Source organism: Neolamprologus multifasciatus, chromosome 23, assembly GCF_963576455.1.
Source record: "Neolamprologus multifasciatus chromosome 23, fNeoMul1.2, whole genome shotgun sequence".
NCBI lineage: Eukaryota > Metazoa > Chordata > Actinopteri > Cichliformes > Cichlidae > Neolamprologus > Neolamprologus multifasciatus.
This window is the reverse complement of record NC_140460.1, coordinates 41,335,934-41,352,479: the sequence shown is the minus strand read 5'-3', so window position 1 is coordinate 41,352,479 and position 16,546 is coordinate 41,335,934. Positions and strand designations below refer to the sequence as shown.

The following is a 16,546-nucleotide window of genomic DNA, read 5'->3' as shown; positions in this document are numbered from 1 at the left end:
AATTTTGTTTCTATAGTACCAAACCACCTCAAAGGTGACTGTATATGAACAGTGTAAGGTAGACCCTACAATAATACAGAGAAAACCAACAATCAGATGATCTCCTATGAGCAAGCGCTTTGTGAGAAAGGGAGGGAAATATTCCCTTTTAACAGAAAGAAACCTCTCAAGAACCAAGATCAGGAGGGGTAGATAAAGGGACATGTAGGAAACACTGAAATAAAAGAAGAAGAAACCAGTGGAAAGTAAGGAGACTGACAGAAAACAAAATAACGAGTTAAAGATGGGAAAACAGAAAATAGGAGGAAAGAGGAGGCGGGAAGTTAGGGCCGACAGGTGAGAAAAATTGAAAAGAAGATAACAGTGGTAGGGTAGATGGCAGGAGAGAAAGATGAAAAAGGAAAACAAAAGAGATGGTCAAGCAAAGGTCATAACAACAACAACAACAACAACAACAAGCAGCACAACGAGGAGGCAGGTGCTCTACATTCAGTTTTATTTATACAGCATCAAATCACAACAACAGTCGCATCAAGGTGCTTCATATTGTAAGGTAGACCCTGCAATAATGCATACACAGAAAGTAGCTCACAGGCCTCCATTGTGCTGGAAGCTTGCAAGCTAATTTTTTTTACCATGTTGTGGAAAGAAATGACCAGTAGAACAAAGCACATATTGTCCTCTAGTATCACGAGGAGGAAGAATCAATGTTCAGGACGATCCAGGGTTAGAAGATAAAGAAAATATAGCTAATATTTAGAGCACATGTTAACCTTTCTCTGAAAAAGCACATCACCCACCTGCAGAAGTGGAAGAAGGTTATGAAGTGAAGGAATCTGAACTATGTTCAAGTAGGTTCTCAGGCATCCAGGACATGGTAGTCTGAGGAGCTTGGAAAGAAAGTGACTGGGCTTCTTGAAGTTTCTTGAATTTTCAGAATGTGAAACTGAAATAGAAGATGTGTCAGAGGACTACACATCTTTCATTTCAATTATGATGAAGACAAAGAATCAAGCAGGAAAGAGGAGTCAGCTGAGACATATTTGCAGTAATGTGAGGAAACATTGATCTGGTCTTCTATCTTCCCAGTGTCAGACGATGCATGATTCTCTCATGTGCCTCAGAGAAAGACGATCTACCACAGTCCAAGCACATGTGCCAGGTCCCATACTCCTTCAGTTACTTTTCTACTCGAGTACTGAAAGCATTACACACAGTGTATTCTGCTTGTTTTATGCTTAACGTTCACATGCCAATGGATGCATCAGAGACCAAGTTGGGGTTCAGTAACTTGCCCAAGGACACCTTGGTAAGAACTCCAGACTAGAGCACACAGAGATTGAACCAACAACCATCCAATCAGCAGATGAGCTGCTCTACAGCCAACTCAATGACGAACAAGGAGGGACAACGAGAGAGGAAGAAAAATGGACCGAATGCAGCTGTAGGCGTATGTGGGTGTGTTGATTCTTACTGCCGTGCATCCAGTAGAGTCGCTACGGCCAGTTTATGACATCCTGAGTCTGGTAGAGAAGTTTTAAAGGTGACACAAGATTAATCATAGAAGCACAAAAAGGATATCATTTCTTGATAAAGACACAATAGATGATCATCGTTCATGACACAAACGTGCTCCCATTTGAGGTGTATGGAGCAAGTGGGCGTGTCTCCTGCTGTGATGTCAGATCCTGGTACTGATGTGACTGTATGAGCACCAAGTCCCCTTCAGAGGACTCCGTCCAACCATCCAAGTAAACCAGGGATGAGATAAAAACATGGGCAGCATGTGATGCAGGTCCAGCTGTACATGGAACATGCTAGTGTACGATGGCAAACCGTCTGTCCTGCAGTCAGGACACGTGAGTTGTCCCTAACATTGCAGGTTTCCAAAGAAAACAATCACCTGTAACAACTTGTTTACTGTATATGACCCTTGGCCTGCAACTGCAGAAAGAAAGCTGTCCATGATGGGACCAGTGCAGAGGAATAAACCTGAGCTTCCTCCTGCACTTGTGTCAAATATGGACACACCTTTGTCCTCATGAAAGTTTGCCTTCACTCAGACTCATGCCCTGCTGTTCCTACCATGCCAAAATATAGAAAACTGTCAGGCAATGAGTTGGAATAAAGATGAATAAAACCTTGAAACACAGAGATGGATGATATTTTATACTTCTTGCTTTATAAATAGTCAAAGCAAACGGGGTCATTTTTGAGCCCAGAGGACAACAGATGTGATTATTTGCTGCCAGTAAAAAACTTTAAGTAGTTTAAAAACAGTTTTCTAAATTAACTTTGACATAAACCCGTCTGTGATCATCTGTTAAAGCAACAAACTCTGGTTGTGAAACAATAATCACAATAATTGATGATTTAATTTATTTTTTACCCAAAAATAAAGAAACATTTCGTATAAATAAAGTTTTATCAGACATAAATTTGAAATGAAATAAAGAAATAGTGTCAAAATGTTTGAATTAAGTTTTAATTAAAAGTGGGGGAAAATCTACTTCGTATTAATTAAGTATCAATCAAACCAGATGGGGACATTTTGACCCCTGAAGACCACAGCTGTGATTATGAGCTGCCATTTAAAATGTAAATGATTAAAAAAACATTCTCACTAAAGCTCAACACACAGCACTCTGTAGTTAGTCAGACAGTCAAAATAATCTAAACATTTAAATATTTTATTGTCGCTTTATTTTCGCTCAAAAACAGACGATACTTTATGTAAACAAGTTCTGGTGGCCCTAAATTGTAAAATGAAGGGTAAATTTGTGGTAATGTGTTGGTCTTAAGTAAAACTCAGGTGTATTGATTGACAATTTATACTTATATACACTTATATACATTTTTGCATTTGTGTTAACGAGCAGGTTGAACATGTATAGATAAAATGTAGACAATAAGTGTAAACGAGAAGCATTTATCCAATCTGTTCTAGACAGGTGAAGAAGCCTCACATGCACAGACACATTCGGGTTTCTCAACACATTAGCAATCTTATCTGTGATCCTACCTTAGACAATCATACCTGTTCATTGGTGAAGTGCTGCCATTTCAGGAGAGTCTCCTGAAGCAGAATCCAGCGTTCTTCTGTCCATCTACAAATCGCTGCCCAGCGGTCACCGAGCACCTGCACAGACGAAATAAACACAGACACCCATATAGATCCCACTCAGTCCCCTAGAGCATGATATCCTCAAGCTTCTGAGTCCTTAGAGTTGGAGAAACTATTCCTGAGGATTACCGTCTTCTGCACAGAGACCTCTGATGTTACACCTGCAATCTGCAGGTTTCTGCTCTTTGTCAAACACCGTTATGTGAGGTTGGTTTGCCAGCACCTCATTTTCAGGTCATCATGCCTTTTATATAATGCAGCCTACTGTTATATTTTATCCATCACCTTTAAAATTTGTTTTTGTGAAGGACGTTTTTAATGCATCCTTTTATATAAGTGTCCTAATTTTCTTTGGTTCACAGCAGCCTTTACCTCTGATTCAAGCTGTAGTTTGACATTGTTGTGCTCATCTCATCCATAAATAAAATATGTTATAATGGGCTCCAGATTCAATTTTCTCTTTGTCTGTAATCCTTCTTGCTTTTACCAATGTGCCCACAGTCAGTGTGTTTCTACCATCAGATTTTTGTCCAAATCATAGAAAACTGACTCTTGTTATTGCCACAGATTCATTTTCCGTTCTCTTTTTTCTTTTTCAAGTGATGAAAAAAAAGTTTCATGGTCTCTCCAAATTATAGATGGCATAACATTTTAACACATTACCCTTGAAGGGCTTGACTCAATTTTGGGGCTAACCTTAGGTGACCACTCAAACTGCAGTTTCTAGCACTCATGTTTCCCTCATTGTTTCTGGAGTATTAGGAATTCTACTTTAATTATTGGCGATTTTGTGAGTTAACAATGGGAACAAACAAGTGCACATCAAAGGCTAAGAGAAGGATGGATAATTAATCACAGAGACAAAGAACTGGAGTTTGTGTGATGATGACAAGTAAATTAATTTAGCAAAAAGATAAACACACATACAGCAACAATGTCTTACTGACAGGGCTAATTACTGCACAACTGCAAAGACAAAACAAGCTCAATGTGTCCATTAGAAACAAAAAGGCCACATTTAGCTGGAGAGAAAAAAAAAAGAACTCAAAAAACAGAAAGAAAATTAGCCCGTCAATAAAATTTCTTGCTAATCTGTGTGATTAGCAAAAATATGTGCAGTGTGTGTGTGTGTGTACTTGCCTGAAGTTTGCTCTCCAAGGCAGCAGTGGTGCTATCTCCACTGTTCTCATCTACCACCACCACCATGTGGGTCAGAGAGTTCACCCTCACCTGCTCAAGCTCCAGGTCCTCCTGCAGGAGCTTTAGCACACATTGGCACCCATCAGTATGAAGAATCCCCAAAATGCTGATAGTTTAATCACAGATTAAATTCAAGATTAACCTGCAAAAGAATAATGTGAAGAGAAAACTACCGACTGGAGAGAAATCATGAGGATACCACAGGCTGCCAAACATGTTGGAGCAATTTTAGGGGATGGGCATGTGAGTCTGTGAATGTTCAGTGATGATGTGAGAGCTGATAGAAGTGGAATGATTCTGAAGTGTGCACAGCTACAGTTGCAGCTCAAATTCAGTCAAATGCTAGCAAAGCTGATCATGTGTAGGATGGCTGTAAATTTTTTAGAAACTGTCTTGAATTAAAGCGGAAAGTCTTTCAGAAAGTTCAATCACACAACGACTGCTTGAATAATTGTTTGATATGTAGTACACCGCCTCGTGTGTGGGGGAGCACACACTTGAGTTGCTTACTCGAAACCAACACCCCAGTTTATCAATCTTGACTTTCACAAAGTGTTGCAGAGATGTTGCTCAACCAACACAGCCCCACAACATCCAGATACTTTTAAATTTCAGGGTCTTTATGCTTGAAAATGCCAAAAAGGAATGATTACAAACTGTGTGTAAACCATCTTGGTACCAAAATAAACATCACAACAAAGTAAACATCACAACAAAGTAAACATCACAGCAGATACCATTGTGTCAACATATAACCCCTAACCTCTATATAGCATATAGCAAAATGCGAAGTGTAATTTTTGTCACGCTCTAAACAAAATTTACTGGACCAGCAAACTAAGGCCAAACTTGCAGCTTTGAAATCTGTGAGATCTTTGCTTTCAGCAGACGCTGTCTGTGCACACGTACATGCTGTTGGGTGAACGGGGGAATCCGTACTTTGTGTTTACACCTTTTTGCAGGATCTTTTTTACCTGCTGTTTAGTTGTTTGGTGTTTTAGCTGTTTGGTGGTCATGGATGTGGTTTCGTGAGCGTTTTGCTGACTTTTCTGTGGAAGCACAAACCAGCACAGCTCCTCCTCTGCCCCCCTACAGGGGGCACTGTGGTTGAACAGGTTAAGGAGCTCAGGGTGAATCTCCTCCTCCCAAGGAGAACTACTAGTCGTTTTTTTAAACTGTCTCAGTGACCTTTGACCTTATAATGGGTGAGTTGTCTCCCTCCTCTCCACATTCTGCTTCCTATGTGGAAGGTGTGTCCCTGGGATTGAGGAGATCTTCAAATGTTCCTACAGCCACCTCACTATGTCCCCAGTAGAGGTCATCACACTCCAGTCCATGTGTGCAGAGCACTACCTCCCTCTTCTGACGTCAGCTGACGTCTTGGATCATGACTTCACTACTTCACCAAATCCCCGTCCCCTGGTCTGACTTTAGGGTGGAGTCCCTATAACCTAGTCTGGGTGAAGGTAACATGATTCCTCTATTTTTCTATCTTCGTGGTAGTTTATTGAAACCACTTGGTCTAGAACAGAGGTGGGCAATCTCAGGCCTCAAGGGCCAGAGTCCCTGCAGGTTTAGATGTGTCCTCGAACCAACACAGCTGATTTAAATGGCTAAATTAGCTCCTCAACATGTCCTGAAGTTCTCCAGAGGCCTGGTAACGAACTAATCATGTGATTCAGGTGTGTTGACCCAAGGTGAGATCTAAAACCTGCAGGACACTGGCCCTCGTGGACTGAGATTGCCCACCCCTGGTCTAGGAGCTATGCTTTGGTGGTAAGGTTCAGTGGGCTCAGGATCACTGCAGGGTTTTTGCTTTTTCTGGTCACCCCTTGGCGTCAGTGATCTCCAGCTTCCACCAGACCATTTTGCAGCCAGGTGTGAAGCGGCAGGGATAAAAGTTAGTACCTCCAAGTATGAGGCCATGATTCTCTATGAAGGTTCTGCTATGGATTTACTGGTGTCCTCATAAGCTACAAGGAGTGGAAATGAGAGGCTTCAACATCACAAATTAAGTTACGGAGATATATGAAAAACACACTCTTACTGCTGTATGATTCACACAGAAGATTATTCCTCACACAGGTCATTCCAGCTCTGGAATAACTTTATTATAGAGATTTTATATTTCTTTACCTTATAAATGACTAAAATTAGGCCATGTGTTTCAAAAATCGAACTTTTAGTAGATATGGCAACAACTCTGTCTCGTTGACCAACAAAATGCCTTTTTGTGAGTTTTATGGTTCCAGTGCTGGTATTGCAGTAATGCAGTGGGATAATTTAATTTAGCAAGATGAAAGCAAATGTTTTCAATGTTCATGTTCAGGCAACAAAAACAACAACGGAGTTTGGTAGGAACAGATTGATGGGTAAACAGATGGACAGAAGTTCACACGCCATGAGGAAAGATGCAACAAAGAAGCGAGGAGATGCAGATAATGATTGTATCCCAATTCAGGGTCTGCAGCCTTAAAGGTCGCATTTTAAGGCCGATTACGTCACCGCGACGCGACGAAGGCTGTCCCAATTCGAAGGCTGCTCGAAATGCGGCCCTCAAATGCGTCCTTCATTTCCCTGAATTTTAAGGACGTGGCGGTGTAGACTTCGTGGCCCAACATATCCCAGAATGCATAGCGCGGCGGTGGGTGTGGATAATTTTGCCAGAAAAAAACGGCGGATGAGGGGCGCCCGAAGAGTAAACTTTAAGTAAGTACTGAATATTATGTCACTTATTTATGTGCAAATGTTTAATAACGAAGAACATTAAAACATGACTGTTGGCCACATGTCGGCAAAGTTATGTGACATTAGTGACGTTTGTACTAACTTGGTTTTAAGCCTTTACTTTAAAATATACGCCGTTCAATAGCTGAGCTTAATCAGAGAATGATCAGAGCTCATGTAGAAACAAACAAATGAACAAAAGATTTTCTCCTTCATTTCTGTCACACAAAGCTGTATGAAACGTTTCCAGCTGTTAGTATCATGGTTGCTCGGCAACCTGGGCAGCGCGACGGTGGCTAGACCGTCCCATTTCACAAGCCTCGCACTTCCGGTTTTAGCGGTCTTTGAGTACGCGGCCCTTGAGGATCGTTGAGGCTGCGTACTTTAAGGTTGCAGACCCTGAATTGGGATACAGCCAACATGTACATAGGAGGAGATTAGAGCAGAGTGGACACACCTGCCACAGCTGAACAGAATCTGACAGACAAGACACAGGAAGCACAACTGAACATGACCTACATGAGACAGAGGACTATCAAAATAAAACAGTATGTAATGCACACGCTGAGAGCCAGATAAGACACGTGAACTTGACAGAGGGACATAAACAGACTCAGGCTACGTTCACACTGCAGGCGAAAGCGCATCAAATCCGACTTTTCTGACCCTCTGCGACCATCTATCCGATCATGGTGTGACAGTGTGAACGGCACAAATCCGATATTTTCAAATCCGATCTGGGTCACTTTTGTATGTGGTTCTGAATCCGATACATATCTGATGTTTCAGAAAGCTGCTGTTTGATGGTCATGTCGCATTAAATCCGTCTTTTACGTCACTGACACAAGACAGACGCCAATTATCAGCGCCGGAGAAGACATCGTGAACGCTTCCTGGCCATCCGGTGAAACTGCTGAGAAGACAACGTTGGAGAAACGTGAACATTTTATTTGTACTGTATAATCTGCAGATTCTGACAGAAATCTGCAACTATCCTTTGAAGCAGCGCTCCTCTAAAACAGCAATAAGGATCATTATTAGGTTATTTACATTATTATGTAAATAACAAAATAACTTAAAGCAAAAATTGGGAAACGTAAAGTCTGAAGTCTTTATATTAAGGTCATCAGTCAAACATACTGTTGGTCTGGGTCTAAACAGAGCACGTTGTGTGTGACGTCTTCTTTTGCGCATGCGGCCGCTTCGAGCGTTCACACTAGAGCGCGTTTGCTGTCGCATTTTATTTGTAGTGTGAACGAGCAGACAAAAAAATCAGATTTGATCAAAAAATCGGAATTGAGCATCAAGACCTGCAGAGTGAACGTAGCCATGGAAACACGACTGACTGGGGAGACAAAAGGATGAAACAGATAAATACTGGGAGCAGGACTAAAGATGTATTCACTGGACCAGACAGGGAAAACAAATAATCACAGAGACAGGACACAGAGAGACGAGACAGACACAAGGGCATGACCAGGGAGACAAAAAGCGAATGTGCTTGGGTCTATATCCCTAATACATTCAGGGAGGTTTCCCTAAACATGCCGACACACTTTAAAGACGATTGTGTAATCAGCAAGTTTTGGTTTTGATTATCTACAAAGTTTTATTTTAAACTAAAACTGTAGACACTGGATTGGAGCCACACTTTTTTAAATTCTTTTTGAAATCAAAAGCTTAAAGGCAAGACTGTAAGGAAGGTTTTAATCAGTTTAATTGCGAATGACAACTTGTTGAGTAACATTATAAGGAATAGGGAACGGTAACAACATGACTGGATTAGTAAAGCAGTGTTTCAAAAACAAGGACCAGCATACGCCCACCTTGTGTTCTTCTACTCGGCGCTTGATGTCCTCCAGGTCAGGTCCCAGTGCCTGAGCCCCCATCTTCTTAATCCGTGCTTCTGTCACATCCAACCAGTCCGTGAGTTGCTGCAGCTGCTCATGCTGCAGGTCCATCAGAACTTCATGGAGTCTGGGAGTGAGATGCAGTTCAGTAATGTCTTATTTAAACCACAGCAGTCTGGTATTTCCACAGCTATTATCTAGTCTTACTTGTTGCCAAGTGTTCATCTATCTCACTTCCACACAGCCACTTTGAAATCATCAGTTAAGCTAACATACACGTCTTGGACTAAGGAGGTGCGGTGGCAGTGTTAACCTGACAGAGCTAAACTAACACTGATGGATCATGCTACCGTGCTATCCACAGAGACAAGGGTTTAAACCTCAGGCACTGGTGATTAGAGCTGATTTACTTGACTGACACTTAGTATCTTGTCTGAGTGGTGTGGTGTTAGTGGGATGACATTAGTTGTTAGATGTGTTATTAAAACATTTTAAAACAGGATATGCTTTAGGAAAGTGAAGAGTGGTAAAGCACTCTTTTTGAGAACTGTATTAGGTCAAATTACATACACTTATCATGGGCGTGAGTGTCGTGGAAATTTATGTTTGGAGGTGTAAAGGTGAAGCTTTCCACTAGGGTTGGTTTGCTGCAAGAGTTTAGTGGTTCTGTTGTAACTTTATTGCAGTTTATTGTTTGATAACAGCATTTTGGTTCTTTTGTAAGTGATTTAAGTGTTAGCCACATGTTTAGTGAGAGCTGTTAATTATAGATTTAATTTTCTGCTAAAGGGGATTTAACATTTAACATCATTTAACAGGTATTTTCATTAGAAAACTGTGTTTCCCAGAATCCTTTGTGGTAGACGAAAGTTACTCTGGGGTTTTTTAGCTAGCAGAGAAAGTTTCGGTGAAGCCATTACATGTTGCTCTGATGTCGAGAAGTTTATTTGTTGTACATTCCCCTTTTTAAAGCCTTATATAAAGAATATCGTTTCTACAACTGATGTCCGATCCATTTTTTTGGCTAAGTGGATTCGCCACAACAGGTTCATAGCAGAGAGTGGATGGAACAAGGACTTTCTCCAACTTCACCCAAAATCAGATGGACTTCTTTCTTTCTACTTTCTTCTATCAAAGAGCTTTCTATCTAACATTCACACTTCAATGCATGTATTTGAGAGCAACTTAGTATCTTGCTTAAGGATATTTGGCAAGCAGACTGGGAGAGCCAGGAATTGAACCACCAACCTTCCAATTAGTAGGTGACCTGTTCTACTTCAAGAGCTTCCAACAGGACGATGATCCCAAATACACATCAGAATTGGTTTTGAAAAGGAAAATTAAGCTTCTGGAATGTTCTTCTCAAAGCCCTGACCTCAACCCTACTGAAACAATTATGGAGTATGTTTAAAAGCCTGATCTCAGCCCAGAAACTAACCAGTTTAAATTAAATCTATTTTTAAGAAGTGTCCACAAATATACAGACACAATCATGCCAGAAGCCTCTTGATGACAATCATTAAGTGCAGCTTGCTAAGGGATGTTTGACCAAATATTAGTGGCAGCCTATGCATATATTTGAACCTGCATATCTAATTTTAACCCTGTGTGGATTAGAGAAAATAAAGATAAATAAAGAAAACTTGTGCACCCAAATATGTACGCTAGGGATGCAACGATACCAGTTTTTTCAAACCGATATGATACCGATACTTGGATCTGAGTACCAATAAAATAATAATTGGCCCCCTAGTGGCCAATCTAAAAAACTACAACAGAAATGACAATCCACCCTCTGATTAATGAAATAAGTTAGTACCGATACCAGTATCGGTATCGGTGCATCCCTAATGTACGCATTACAATGATTCCACCCTGGAAAACACAGCTGAACAAAATCAAAGAAATGACGTTGGGGATTGACATTCGTGTCCATGATGAGTGTAAAGTTCTGATCACAACTGTATATCACGCCTTATAATACTGGTGGTGCTGAAAAGGTTTTTACAGTCTTCGAGCCGAAGATGCAAGATTTTGAGAAGTGAATAGAATTTCATAAAGTCACAATCAATGTTAAACTGTATTGGTGATTGGTGAAGCTCTCACTGATGCGATCTCTGATAATCACCAATGCAAACAAGAAACCTTTTTAGACCCATTAAAAAAATAGTCCCAGTGGGAGATTATTCATTATGTTGCTTTAACTATCATATTTATGACGTCTCAGTTGATATGTTTAACCAGAATAGCTTCCTAAACCCATCATGCTCATATAGAATAGAATAGAATAGAATAATCCTTTCATTATCCCACAAGGGGAAATTTGGTTGTAACAGCAGCCAGAAAGACACATATACAAACAAACAGTAAACAGGACACAATTTTTCTTACATATTTACATCAAGGACAATGGTTACTATAACAACAACATATCTTTTAGCCTTTATGAAACCATTGCACTTAAAACAGAAATAAGGAGTGGTTAATTGATATGGCTGATACTTGTGCCTTGTGTGACTAATTCACAGTTGATGCTCAGCAGCAATAACAAAACTGTGTCGTTGACAGAAGCTTGATAGAAAATGACTTAAAGATTTATCGTCTAAGAAAATACTTTCAACATATCACATGACCCAGGCTTCTGTCGAAACAAGATCAATAAGATAGATGTGAGTTTTAATATTGTTGATTGTACTGATGCATACATTTTAATGTATGTACCTGCTCTGCCGCTCCATGCTGGCGACTCTTAGGTGCTCCCACCGCGAGTTGAGAAGGTTCATTTGCTCTCTGACTTCAGAGTCCTCCTCTTCACTCAGGTTTCCTTCCCCCAGCAGGGCAGCACCGGCCCGGAGGACTCGTCCTACACTGCTCTGGTGTGTTGTCAGCTCCACCATATACCCCTGTTATTAAAGAAACAGATGGAAGAATTGCACATGCATATTCACAGTAATTCAAATATTTTTTGCCTGAGTAATCCTACTAAGGTGAGGGGATATTTTTTTTATGAACACTGTTTTTATTGAACACGTAACTGCAACGTGATCCTTCCAGGATATCAGAAAGCAGAATGGTTAATCTAACAGAGTAAATCTAATTCTGACTGCATCAAAGTCCTAGAAGCTCCCAATCAGTTAATGCATCACTTACAGTTAAAGCTGAAAACAGCTGCACATTGCAAACAGCTACCACAGGAGACCAGCTATTTCCATACCAGATATAAAATGCTTACAAACAACAGATTTTTAAAAAAATTCCACGCATAAAGTTTTATTACAGTAAGAAATCCATATCTCACAGATTTAACTGACGTAACTGCAACTGTTTATTCTGACTGTGACTTAAACCAGCGGTACCCAACCCCCGGGCCTCGGACCGGTACCGGTCCATGAGTCGTTTGGTACCGGGCTGCGAGAGTTGAGACTCAGGTGTGAAATGTTTAGTTTTCAGGGTTTTTATCGGTTTTCAGCGTTATTTTGTTATCGTTTTTATCGTTTACTCTGTTTTCCTGGGTCTTTTCACGTGTGTTATGAATAAATCTTCTTTTTTTCGGTACCGGTACTAGTTTTATTTTGTTGTATTTATCTGCGACACCTTAAAGGCCGGTCCATGAAAATATTGTCAGGCATAAACCGGTCCGTGGCGCAAAAAAGGTTGGAGACCGCTGACTTAAACCCCTTTCATATTTCTGCTCTTTTATCACATTTCACAGGCAAAATGTGACGTTGATACTGTAGATTTTTAAAGTTCACATCTTAAATTGTGAAACTGTAAAAACATTTTTTTAGCTATTGGATATTCTATGGATTGATGACATCGGAAAATCTAGAGGATCAGTGATAATCAATACATTTTCATCTGCTGCTGATACAAATATGAGAATCCTGTGCACACAGAATAATAGCTCAGTGTTATTTGGACATTTCACCTATAATTATACAGTTCCAAAGATTCAGCTGTACGCAAATGTGTGAACACATAAATTAGAAACGTAAGACAGTACAAACATTTTATTACCAGCCGTACTTTATTTTGCACTTGTTGATTTGTAAATGACATTTTTCTATTTCACCATTCATTAGCAGCACAGAGAAGGTGTTGTTTAAATATGTTAAAGTCTTTAAACAAACAGTATTATTAAAGTTCTTCATGACCGGGCCAAGTGTCCTATTTTTTGGTCACCCTAAACTATTCTGACAAAAGAATTTAAAATTCTATTAACTCTCAAAAATTCACTGTTTTGCTGGGAATCCTGAAAATAAGTGTTGAATCTTAAAAAAATAATACAATACATTTATAAAGACATAGGATTTCACTAGTGCAGCTCCTACCTCGTGTGTGTGAAACTGCTCCTTAACCTCCTCCACATGGTTGGAGATAGGAGCCTGGCCCTGGAGACCATCTTCAGCGGACAGAAGCCACGTCAAGACCTTAAAAGTTACATTTAATTAACATAACAATAGCATAAATAATCTTTTTTTCTTCTTGTTTATCTTTCATTTTCTCCCTCTAGGGGTTGCTATATCAGATCTTCTTCCATCACACCAACCCTCTGCATTTACTCTTTCACTACATGCATGAACTTTCTCTCTGGTCTTCCTCTTTTCCTGCTGCCCGAAAACCCCATTTTTAAACATCATTTGTCCGATCGATCTATCTGTACTATTGGGTTGAAATCAGAACTCTTCTACACTCATTGGCACATGTCTTTATGCTTGCTTTGTGCTCTGGTGAGCAGTCATGTTGGAACAGGAAATCCTTGCCACAAAGTTGAGAGCATGAAACTGTCCACAATGTCTTTCATTGAAAATAGGGCGCCGAGTCCATAATCTCCCACCAAACTTGGCACGATGCAGTTAGACAAGTACCGTTCCCCTGGCAACCACCAAACCTCATCTGCCTCATGTGTTGGATTGCAATACAGAGAAGTAGGAGAAGGAGTCACTCCAGAAAACACAGGTAATGGTCTGCATTTGTATAACGCTTTACTTGGTCCTAAGGACCCCAAAGCGCTTTACACTATACACAATCATCCACCCATTGGTGATGGCAGCTACAGTGTAGTCACAGCCGCCCTGGGGTGCACTGACAGTAGGCAACAGGTGAAGTGTGTTGCCCAAAGACACAAATATTGAGACTGTCGGAGCTGGGGCTTAAACCGGCAACCTTCCGATTACAAGACGAACGCCCAACTCTTGAGCCACGATCGCCCTTTTCCACTGTCCAGTGGCAGCGTGCTTTATACTACTCCATCTGACACTTTGCATCGTGCTTGGTGATATAATGCTTGAATACAGCTCCGTAAAAATCTCTACGCACTATTCTTTAGCTAATCTGAAAGCCACATGAAGTATGGAGATCTGTAGCAATCAACTCTGCAGAAAGTTGGCGACCTCTCTGGACTGTGTACCTCAGCATCCACTGGAAAGTTTAGTAGAGAACCGGTGGCATCCTATCATGGTACCGCAATGAAAGTCACTGATTTCCTGAAAGCGACTCATTCTTCCACAAATGTTTGTAGAAACAGTCTGCGTTTAAAATGCCCTGCCCGGCGACAGCGTGAAGAAACCACACATTTCTTATACAAGGATCACTGGGAGGAAGGTGGTGACTCACACACAGACACACTCACGCACACACAATATTTACTTCTGTACATTAAATGTTTTATAAAGTAGATAAGAGTCCTTTATCATCACCACATTGTCTCACCTCCTCCAGTGCAGCCTGGTAGCTCTCCAGGCTGGTGCTTCCTGCAGGCAGAGGACTGAGACGCTGCTGCAGCTCCTCTTGGCCGGGATCCAGGAACTAAACAAGGCAGCAACAGGTTCGAGATAACAGGCAGAGACAGTCAGAGGGTGGAGATGACGGGTGGAGAAACAGAAGAATGGAGGGCACCAGGGTTAAGAAGGGGAAAAGAGGACAGACAGAGATGATAAGACAAGCAGAATGTCAAAAATCAGGAGGGGTGAGCAGGGAGGGGTCGGGACGAGTAGAAAATAGTAAAGGCAACATGTGAAAGAAATGTGGGAAACAGAGGCGATAAAGAGAGATAAGGAGAAGCCTCCGAGTGTCAGATATTAATGATGATGATGATGACGAGCAGTTTTAAACTTTCTCCAAACTTAACTCGTCCTCATAACCTCCCCTGATCTCTCTCTGTGCGCTCACTTCTGATCTAGACACCAATAACTTCTCTCTTTTTATCTCAGTGCTGTTTCTCTCACTTCATTCGTCTCTCTGGTAATAACGTCCTAAAAAGATACTAAGATGATTCAATAACTGCCAACCACAGTCAACGCTGCCGTCTCTTCATGTCTGTTTTGTTCAGATCTGTGTGACGGACACATAAATGTTTAGTCTATCTGACATAAACAAATAAAAGGAGAGTAGGGTAAAAGTGTGAGGGTGTAAGGGTGTAAGGGTGTAAGGGTGTAAGGCTACGGAAGAGGAATGGACTGGAATGGAATTCTGAGAAAAAAGTCAGAATTCTGACTTTTTTCTCAGAAATGGGATACTTTTGTATCAGTGACACTTTTTCTTTTTCTAGTGGGCCTAATCCTCTTCTGTAGTAAACCCTACACAATCTCGTTTCTGACTTTTTATTTTCTATTATTAACTAATTGATACATTTCTAATATTGGTTGATCCTACCTGTAATAGTTACACTGTTTGCCCTAGTTTTATTTATTTCTTGTTTTTAAATTATCGTTGCTTTAGCTGTTTTTACTTTTTTGTGTTCTGTAACATACTTTGGAACTATGTTTAGAAACTGCTGCATATTTTAAGTTTTACATGTATTATTAGTCCATCCCCAAAAACAGCAAAAGGTGGTGAAAAACAGAAAAAAGATCAAATACTGAAGAGCACAGTTGGGTTAAAGATTGAACTGTCAGAATCAGTATGAAATGTTTTCTTTTTCTTTTTCTCAAGATGCAAAAACGTCAGTAGAAAAATTGCATTTTCTCTTGTCTATAAAATGATAGTTGTTGAGAGCTTGAACAGCCTCTTGATGTCACCTCACAATCAATATGCTTGTAGGTTCACCTACTAGATGTAAAGCTCATGTGACAATTGATTTATTTTCACACAAGATCAAAACAATAAGAAGAGAAAGCTGTTTCTGTGTTCAGTCGTGGGTTTGATACGGTTTAGCTGACTCTGTCTAATGTTCCTTTCAAAAAAGCTGCGTCAGCAAAGTCTCTGAATTGTTGTAGCAACCAAAGATAAACACAAACCAGCCTTTTTATTTTTATACTTGTACGCCAAAAAACATGATTTCATTCTACTTGTGCACTTCTGGGCCTTTAGTTCTTACACTACAGCACAAGAAGAGGAGCAGCATGTGCTCATTTAATCAAATAGCTCCCCTTGACTTTCCAAATATTATTGAATAGAACGGTTTAAGTAGATATGTCAGCATGACACATCTGCTTATCTGCAAGTTAAGCAGATGTGTCAAGAATACTGCATATCTGCAAGTATTGTTGAGCCATTGAATTAAACGATTTATGAGAAAATTGCTACATATAGCTTCACTCCGTCCACATGGGTTTGACTTGACACTCAGATGATTTTTTTAAACCAAGTACAAGCTTGTTCTAATAAAAGCTTCAAGAGTGCTGAAAGATCAAATAAGTCATTT

General features: G+C 40.4%; 1 protein-coding gene across 7 annotated transcripts in view; it reads right to left on the bottom strand.

The window, feature by feature from the left end:
* dmd (dystrophin) overlaps positions 1 to 16,546 on the bottom strand; it is a 316,485-nt gene that overhangs the window by 170,019 nt on the left and 129,920 nt on the right. For all 7 annotated transcript variants that reach the window (XR_014872316.1, XR_014872315.1, XM_085150972.1 and 4 more), the window contains 6 exons: positions 14,614 to 14,709; positions 13,233 to 13,331; positions 11,623 to 11,804; positions 8,878 to 9,028; positions 4,265 to 4,384; positions 3,038 to 3,139 (listed from right to left, as the gene is read on the bottom strand). Coding sequence is in view for 5 of the 7 variants with exons in the window: in XM_085150972.1 (XP_085007098.1) it covers positions 3,038 to 3,139; positions 4,265 to 4,384; positions 8,878 to 9,028; positions 11,623 to 11,804; positions 13,233 to 13,331; positions 14,614 to 14,709 (750 nt within the window). In the remaining 2 variants the exon portion in view is untranslated. The remainder of the gene's footprint in view (positions 1 to 3,037; positions 3,140 to 4,264; positions 4,385 to 8,877; positions 9,029 to 11,622; positions 11,805 to 13,232; positions 13,332 to 14,613; positions 14,710 to 16,546) is intronic.